The following is a 9,636-nucleotide window of genomic DNA, read 5'->3' as shown; positions in this document are numbered from 1 at the left end:
ATACCTAAATCTTGAGCAATTAAAATTGTTGGTATAAACTAAAGGAGAGAACATCAATGGACAGAAATTGATGCTGTGTTTATAGCTCCTTGAATATGATAGAGGTATACCATTTTGATTGTGTGATAAAAAAAATTCTCAGTGATTAACATAAAATGGTAATTTAAAAAAATATTAAAAAAGAACATATTTGTAATCTTGAAGTAGGAAAGACAGTCTTAAATAAGATGTAAAATACTCAGTTTATTATTATTATTATTATTATTTGTAAGGCTAGGATCAAACCCAGGTCCTAGCATTCAGTAGGCAAGCACTCGATCACTGAGCTACAACCCCTTCCTCATTTATTAATACATAAATTTCTATATTTAGCCAAGTGCATTTGTTCACTCCTGTAATCCCAGCTACTGAGAAGCCTGAGGCAAAAGAATCAGGAGTTCAAGTCCACCCTGGGCAACTTAGCTAGATTCTGCCTCATAAATAAACAAATTTCTGTAAAACAAAGCTATAAACAAAACTGAAGAGAAAAAAGAAACAGGATATATGAAAGCCGGGAGAGTGGCACACGCCTATAATTCCAGCAACTCGGGAGCCTGAGGCACGCAGATCCCAAGTTCAAGGCCAGCCTCAGCAATTTAGGAAGATCCTCAGTAACTTGGCAAGACCCTGTCTCAGAATAAAAAAGGGATGGGGATGTAGCTCAGGGGCAAAGCGCCCCTCAATTCCTGGTACAAAAAATAATAATAAAAAAATGAGAAAGATTGGGCGATGCAGGATCCTACCCAAGCCAGTTGGGGTCCCACAGCTAAACTCAGCCCTGTCTTTCTCTCTTCCCCAGTACTTCCAAGGTGCCTGTTCACTGATTCTTCAGAAAGACAGAGACGCCTATCCGGGAGTCGGGCAGGGAGGCAACTTAATAAGGCAGGTGGAAAGTGCACCATCTGTTTCCTCACCAGTAAAATTGGGAGGCTCACAGTACCTGTCTGGCCTATGAGGATAAACTAACTAAAAAATCCAGTGCACCGTCTGTCATATTGCTAGCTGTTACTTTTTCCGTTACAGTTCGAGGTTCTCCTTGGTGTTCTGCGAGAAAATGCCAGCAGACAGCTTCCCAAAACGGATGACTTAAGGTTCTTTCCAGGTTTCTTGCTCAGGTTCCTGGGTTGCTTCTGGGCGAGATCCACGGCTTGGGATGTCAAGTCCTTGTCTAAAATGGGGTGATGCTGTGACCTACCTCCCAGGGCTCAGAAGTGCCCAGAAGCTAAAGCCAGGAGGCGCTCTAACATCTACCGTGCTCCGGAAGAACTGATTTTTAGGAAAATAAATCAGCAAACAACCTGTTGCTGCAGAAAGCCGCCATGGTCCAGGCCAGGCCACTGCAGCCCAGGCGCCTGTATCTACCTCAGACGTCCCCTCACGGTCCTGCTACCCACGCCCAAGCAGTCGACGGGAAACCTGGAGCCCGCGCGCCTAGAAACGCTGCAACTAGGCTCCTGCACTCAGTCCAAGATTCCGAAGCAGTTTCCTGGCGCCCGACGGCCCTTCGGAGCAACAATTCAGCAGCCCAACTGCGGAGCCGCATTTCTGCCAATCAGCGTGCGCCGTTCCCCGAGCCCGGCTACTCCCGCTTAAACAGAGGCTCCCAGCCAATCGGAGAGCCCCGGAGCCGTCCTCCCGCCTACCAGCAGGGGGGCGTGGCGTCTCATTGTAGCCAATGAGGACGACATCCTTCCGGGAGCACGCGCGCGTGGGAGGCGGCGCCTCAGCAAGATGGCGGCGAGCAGCCTGCGCGGGGCTGTTGCAGCGGCCGGCACCTCCGTGAAGCCTATTTTCAGTCGGGACATGAACGAGGCCAAGCGGAGAGTGCGCGAACTCTACCGCGCCTGGTATCGGGAGGTGCCAAACACTGGTGAGAGGCAGCGGCGCAGGCGGGGCCCCGGATGCAGCTGCCCAAGGTCTCACGACCGAGCCGAGGTCACCAGCTTGGGCAGAGGCGACTGTGGGTGCTTCAGGGGAAGAGGGTCACTCGAGCTAAGGTGGACCCGACCTGAAGGCAGCGCCGAGGTCAGACCACTCGTTCCTAGCATCCTACAGAGATTCCAGGCGCGCTCGGCGCTCTGGTGTCCTGTCTTCTAGTTCTTCCCGAGGCCTAGAGGGAGAGCAGGGACTGTCGGTGACAGACTCATTATGCAGGTGAGGCACCTGAGGGCACCGAGAGGCGAAGCGAAGCGTTCTGGCCCGGAACCCAGAGTCAACTCTAGTTCCAAAAGGCAGTTTCAGACACCCATTGGGTTTTATAAACAAAGTGGCCATAGAATTCGGGCAGTCATCCAGTTCCTGTCACCACCAGAAAGTGAACCAGAGAAGGGAAGTGACTTTCCTAAGGTCGTCCGATAAGCCAGCGACTCCTTTTCCAGTCTCTTCATGCTAGATAGCTTCCTTGCCCTCCAGTCTCCCAAGACTTGCTGGTCTCCCCACTTCTACCGCAGAACCCCTTCCTTCGCCCAGATGGCAGAGATTCAGTCCGTTTAGCTGAAGGATTAGTATGTAAACTCCCTGTGTGCAGAGCTTGTTTTCTTATCTTGATTTCCCCCGGCTGCCCACTGTATTGGTTAAAATAAAGACGGGAAAATCCCACCTAAACTTTCAGGGGTAGTACAACTGTGGGACTGTCCATGCTTTATTATCTTGTGTGTTTTAACTTGGACCTTCCCTGCTAGTCTGAGGGGTAAGGCCTGTTTGAATGAGTTTGGAGCATTGTAGCACCTCTCAGAGCTGACACTTCCCTATCTATGAGAAGCAGCAGAATGGGGAGATTAGAATAAGCCTGCACTCATCTCCAGGCTCTGCCCCTTAGTAGCTTTGTGACCTTGGGCAAGTTATTTCATCTGTGTTTCAGTTTTCTCATCTATAAAATGGGGGTACTGATAGTATCTTCAGAGAGTTACTGTGTTAGGTAGGCTAATATATCCAAAGTGCTTAGAACAGGGCCTGACACTTGGTTAACACTTATTAAGTTATTGGCTATTGTTGTTTTTAATAGGGCTTACCCTAGAAGGAGCTTCCATGTAGAGCCCAGTTCTTTAATGTGGGAACTGTCCTCAGACTGACTTTGAGAGATTGCTAGTGACCTTAACTTAAACCCACCTGAAAGAGAGGAACTAAGGAGGACATGACATGGCTGAGTTGAAGATGGAACCCAGGTATTGCAAGTGTCAGGACCCAGCTCTTTCTAGATCATTCCTTCCCAGGATCTTCCTTCAAATGCTGTTTGGAGAGAGAATCCCAGAGTCAGAAAGGGCCTGAGAGGGGAAAAAGAAGGTAGGGGTTACAGGAGCCTAGAAAGCAGGGTCAGAATGGGAGGCAGGGCGTGGTCAAAGGAGCAAAGGTCAGACCTATAGGGAAGGTCAGTAATCTGTAGCTGCTCTACTTAGATGCTACACTGTCATGCATCACTGGAACTCCAGCTAAATAATCAAATCAAGGATTGGGAATAAGTAATAGAATTGATGATGATTAACATTTATTGAAATATTTACATATGGCCCAGAACTATGCTAAAGGCATTACATTGCCTTATTTTAAGTCAGGCTTTGTTTCTTGCCTTACAGATGAGAAAACTGAGGCACACAGACTTGTCTGGGGTCACACTACCAATGAGTGGAAGAGCCAGTTTTCAGACCCTGATTATTCAACTCTAATATGTGGCTCTTGGCTCTAGTAGAGTGTGAGCTTAATATGTATGAGGCCCTGGGTTCAATCCCCAGCACCAAAAAACTGGCTCTGAATGCCTACTGTAGTTTCTCTGAAGCTTCTGGGATCCACTTTGGCATGGGAGCACTAGGACAGAACTGCCTTTGAATACCTTCTTTGGAAAAACAAAAAAACTATACTGCTTGCTGGCCAGAAGATATCAGGAAGCTTTCTACAGAAAATTCATTGATTTATTCTGCATTTCACTGGGCACCTCTTGTACTGTAGGGTCAATACTAGATACCTAGAATGAAACAAACGTGAATAAAACACTTTTTTGTTCACCCACAAGACCTTCAGGGTCTTATGGTCAAGAGAGGAAGGTAGGCACATAACCAGATAATTTCCTGGTGTATCATGGAAATGGCAGGAGAAATTCTGAAAAATTTTAACAGCCAACATTTGTTTCATGCTTTACTGTTTACAAAGTGCTGTTCCTTATTCTCTACCATATTCCTATACAGCAATTAGATTAGAAGTTATTTCCTTTCCTATAGAGAACATAGGCAAGAAGGAATACCCCAGACCAAAATTGGAATGTCTCTCTCTAGGAATGTTCATACTGATGTTGAGGCTTTACCCAGCCTGTTTGACCCCTGCCCTTGTGTTCTTTTCCCTTATACCATGCTGCCTTGCATCAAAGGATCACCTGGTGTGAATGATACCAGGATGAACTGCAGCAAAGGCTGACAACTGTATCAGTGTCATCCTCCCTGATCTGTCAGGAACCTCAGAAAAGCCTTACTAAGTTTGGGAAAGCAGACTGGAAAAGTCATCTTTCATCCAAAAGGGATTCTTACTTATCTTTTGAGCCTCTCAAATGTAAATGTTCACTATTTAAAGAATAAGCCAGGAGTCTGTGAGTTGAAAAGGAACAGTTGGAATTGATTTATATCAGGGCTTCCCAACATTTGCACTAGATAGTTTATTGTACAGGGCTGTACTGTGCATTATAGGCTGTTGAACAATATCCCTGGCATCTACCTATTAGAAGCCAGTAGCATTCTCCCCTTAGTTGTGACAATCAAAAATGCCTCCAGACATTACCTAATGTTCTGGGGCGGGTAAGATCATCCCTGATTTGAGAACCACTGATTTAGACCAAATTCAGCAGACCAGAGCTAGGCTGTTTTCATTTGATTTCCTTCAGCCTTTCTCACTGGTGAAGGGTTGTGTTCAGTTGGCTGGGATGTGAGGATGGCGCCTGGGACAAACTTGGAATGTCTCTAGGGAAGGATTCCCTGGGGGGATGGGCATTGAGCTGATGGGTACCAGTATCCCTGGAAACATTGCCTCTTAAGGTTGGCAGGAATTTGATTTAAAAGTGTAGGAAAGGCAAGCACTGATAGCAGAGGAAGATTCCTCGTATTTCTCCTCTTAAATGAGCACAAGATTGTAAGTGAAAAAACAAAGCAACAACAACAAAAAAACCCACCTGGATTCTAGGCCCATATTTTCCAGGAACACTTGTATATGATTCCCACAGTGGTCGTGCCTGATTTTTCCTGAAAGAGAAGATTCTGAATCCCAGGTCCCATACTAGTTTTCATTTGTTTTTGCATCTCTTTGTCATCCTATTGTACTTTCCTGTGCTTTTTTGTGAAATCCCTAATGTGATAAAGGGATGGCCAGCTTTCTTGAGGGTAGAGGGGTGCAGAATTTATATACACTACAGTTTACCCCTGTGGTATAAATATTCCTGCCATGGTTGATTATAAGCTACCAAACTGAAGGCAGATTTGGGAAGTGATTACAAAATTGGCTGTCCTTCAGGACCTGCTCCAGGACAACACCGGATACTTCAATGAGTGATCATCTCTGTCGTTAACATTAACATTTATTTACCTGTCAAGCTGGGATGCCAGTTTTGTTAGATGTCTGCTATTGCTTATTCCATGGTCAAAGAAACCTTGTTTTCTTTGCAACATGGCATGTTATTTCCTTGGCAGAAACTTTATTACTCCATGGCTGTCGCTGAGTTATGAGTATGATGAGATAGCCCTCATAAGTTTTCAGAGTTATTAGTTGTGATAGTTCTGTAGATCAGGGTGGCCAAGCCCCAGCATTGGCCTCAACACAAGGCATCCTCACCCAGTGAGTATACAGTACTAGTTCTAGCCTGTCAGCCTTGCTTGCTGTCCCACCAACCTACTGGGCGCCTCACCCTGTCTGTATTCCACCTGGCTCACGGGGCCTATTCATACCTGTTATCAGCACTCCACGGAAGTTGGCTGAGTGCCAGGGGATGAGAATACAAGTGACTGAAACCTAATTTTCAAAGGACATCCACATGCCTGTGTGCCATACAAACTTGAAGGTCTGTCACTATTTTAGGTGCTAACTTAAGGGATTGGGAATATTATGATTTTATGTTGGCAGTCATGGATGACTGTTCCTCTAATCAGAATTTAATACCTAGAGAACTGGAACTATATCTTTTGTCCTTCTTCCAAGAAACCTGCTTGTTGGATTAAAGCCTTCCTTACCTGCAGAAACCCTTAAGCAATCTCTCTCAACTCCCAAGTTCATGTGGTACTAAAGCCCATGCCACATTATTTTACATAAATTTCAACCCTGTCACCAGATTGTAAGATTGTTCCATATAAAAATAATGCTAATTCTCAGGTGTGGCTCAGTAGTAGAGCACTTGCCCAGCATGAACAAGGCTCTGAGTTCAACTGTCTGCACCACAAAAAAGAAAGGAAAAGCTGGGTATGGTGGCACTTGCCTCTAGTCCCAGCTACTCAGGAAGCTGAGGCAAGAGGATCACAGGTTTGAGGCCAGCCTGGGCAATTTAGTGAGACCCTGTATTAATAAATTTTTTTTTTAATATATATTTTTTAGTTTTAGGTGGACACAATATTTTATATTTATGTGGTGCTGAGAATCGAACCCAGTGCCGCACGCATGCTAGGCAAGCTCGCTACCACTTGAGCCACATCCCCAGCCCCTGTATTAATAATTTTAAAAAATATAATTTTTTAGTTATACATGGACACAATATCTTTATTTTATTTATATTTTCGTGGTGCTGAGAATTGAACCCACGGTCTCAAACGTCCGAGGTGAGCGCTCTACCACTGAGCCACAACCCCAGCCCTGTATTAATAATTTTGCTAACATTTATCGGGAGTCAACTCCATGTTAGGCACTGCTGTAAGCATTTTGTATCTCACAGCATCACAACTCGAGTTATACATCTTATTGTCTCACTTCACTGACAGACTCAAGCACAAAGTTGTTAACTTACACAGAATCATATAGCTAACAACAGCAGCTGGGATTTGAACCCAGGTTGATCACACTCTTCAACTGTGCTACCTACTGATTCTTCAAGTGTGGTCTTGTCTCCTGAAACAAAATGTAAACTCATTGAACCATGTCTCACACATCCTCACGTCCTCAAGCAACTAGCTGAGGGTTAGGCTGACATTTGGTGCACGGAATGAATGCACAATCTGTGTGTGTTCAGTGAACATCCACTGACTTAAGTTTTTAAAAACTATTTTAGCTGTGTAATTTCTATCCCAAATCTTGTTTTCTCTTTAGTGCACTTATTCCAGCTAGACATCACTGTGAAACAGGGACGGGATAAAGTCCGAGAAATGTTTATGAAGAATGCCCATGTCACAGACCCCAGGGTGGTTGATCTTCTGGTCATTAAGGTAACTGACCCCAGACCAGCTTAAAGGACTGGCCAACTTGTCCCAGGCGTTTTCAGTTTCCCCAGATGAACATTTTGTCTCCAAGTTAAAAAAGTAACTACTGGTTCAGCAACTATTGCTGTTTCAGAGGAGTACTTGAACTTGGAGGTTATCCCCTGATTAAATAGACTAAGATTGCTGAAGGGAAAATCTACTGGGGGGTTCCATTTTAAAACCAAGAATCACCATGTGGGAGGCTGAAGCAGGGGGATCACAAATTGAAGGCCTGCCTGGGCAACTAAATGAGACCTGTCTCAAAAATTTTTAAGAAGTGCTGGGGACGTAGCTTAGTGGTAGAGCACCCCTGGGTTCAATCTCCAGTACTGCAAAAGCCAACCAACCAAACAAAAAATATATATAGGAGGGAGGTTTGAGCTCTTATTAACCACCATCCCTGGAAGTTACTGCTTTACCTGGACACCAGCTTAACAGCTGGACAAGGCAGACAAGCTGGGTGTGAGTCCTGTGTAAATGGGAGTCAAATTCTGAGCCTGATTCTATCTTCCTGTTCAGTTATATTGGTATCAATAAGAGCTTCAGTATGGATCAATAAGTCACCCAGGAGAGATGTTAAGCAGAAACGTAAAGCAGTCAGTTGTAGAGGTGACTATCTGAAAGTCCTCCAAAATGATTTAGTCCCACTTCAGTTTCCACATACAAAAACTACCTCCACGGGTTATGTATTTGTCCAAGGTCATTCAGGTCAGTGCCCAGCACAGAATAGAATCCAGGAATTCAGTATTGTGTTCCTTCATTAACCACCTCTCCTCTTACTTGTGCAGGGAAAGATGGAATTGGAAGAAACAATAAAAGTGTGGAAGCAGCGGACACATGTTATGCGGTTCTTCCATGAAACAGAAGCACCCAGGCCAAAGGATTTCCTGTCCAAGTTCTATGTTGGCCATGACCCATGAAGCTACTCAGTGGAAAGGTGCATATTGATATATTTAATTACTATATACAAATAAACATATAAACTCATGGTGGTTGCTTCATGGTAGAATTCTCTTGGTAAACCAATTTCCTACAGTCTCTCTCACCAAGCCTGAAGAAGTAGGGTACTGGTACACATACCCCTGTCATTCCCTTTGCTTCAATTGTGTAGTGTGCTATAAATTAGATTGGATTCTTTCTCAGAGTCTAACATGTCAGTAAATAGGAAGAGATGAAGCCATCTCTTCAGAAACTCACACTGGATATGAGGCTGGATGACTGTTAATTTAGTCATGTTTCCATAGCCTACACAATTGGATGCCATGGTATTAGGGCATAGATAATCCAAAATTAGCCATTTCTGGCTGTCAGAGAAGGGTCAGAGCAACACTAATAGGCATGGAAAAAGACCTGACAAGATGGGCCATTTTCCTCTCTGGTTCCAAAGAAAATTGATGGCTAGAGGCTTAGCCCCTGTCTTTCAACAAGCACTAGTCCTCATAGTGAAATTCAGTTCTTACTCTTCAGGCAGGCTGCTAGTGCCCCGCCTACTGGATGCATACACAGAGAAAAGAAATATTCCTGTTGATTTTGCACACTGGTGTAGCTCTAAATATAAGGAGAATAAACATCAGTGGAGGTTAAAGAACTGATTCCTATTTGTTTTGGATGGTATTCTCTGTTCATTCCCTGGAGAGTCCAAATGCTGGAGAAAGGAGTTCAGTATCTATAGGTATAATCACTCAGAGGATTCTTACACTTTTCAGCATAAAGGATTCCTTTATTTTTGCCTAAGGAACCCAAGTTTTAAAAGGTCATTCTTATGAGCTGGGTGTGATGGCACACCTGTAATCCCAGCGGCTCAGGAGACTGAGGCAAGAGGATCACGAGTTCAAAGCCAGCCTCAGCAATGGTGAGGCACTGAGCAACTCAGTGAGACCCTGTTTTTAAATAAAAATACAAAATAGGGCTGGGGATGTGGCTTAGTGGTTGAGTGCCCCTGAGTTCATCCCTAGTACCCCCCTCCCAAAAAAAAGATTCTTATGACACTATAAACTAGCTGTAAAATAATAAAGCTCCTAATAAGCTAGCTAACAACAGACCAAAAAAGCTTGAGGCTTTAGTTAGCCTGTGTAGCTTTGAAGGAAAAGTGTTTCTATTGAGCTTCTGTAAATTTAAAAAATAGGTCTCAGGCCTCCTTAATTACCTTTGTGGATCCATAGAGGCCTGGCTATCCTGGGCTACT

General features: G+C 44.5%; 1 protein-coding gene across 1 annotated transcript; it reads left to right on the top strand.

Moving 5' to 3' along the window:
- Positions 1-1,730: 1,730 nt before the first annotated feature.
- Ndufa6 (NADH:ubiquinone oxidoreductase subunit A6) lies at positions 1,731-8,438 on the top strand. The gene is made up of 3 exons (XM_076855252.1): positions 1,731-1,909; positions 7,303-7,418; positions 8,240-8,438. The coding sequence occupies exons 1-3, from the start codon at positions 1,771-1,773 to the stop codon at positions 8,369-8,371; spliced, it is 387 nt and encodes a 128-aa protein (XP_076711367.1). The 5' UTR covers positions 1,731-1,770; the 3' UTR covers positions 8,372-8,438.
- Positions 8,439-9,636: the final 1,198 nt, after the last annotated feature.

Source organism: Callospermophilus lateralis, chromosome 4, assembly GCF_048772815.1.
Source record: "Callospermophilus lateralis isolate mCalLat2 chromosome 4, mCalLat2.hap1, whole genome shotgun sequence".
Taxonomy (NCBI): domain Eukaryota; kingdom Metazoa; phylum Chordata; class Mammalia; order Rodentia; family Sciuridae; genus Callospermophilus; species Callospermophilus lateralis.
The sequence above is the reverse complement of the archived record's forward strand: the minus strand, read 5'-3'. Positions and strand labels throughout refer to the sequence as shown.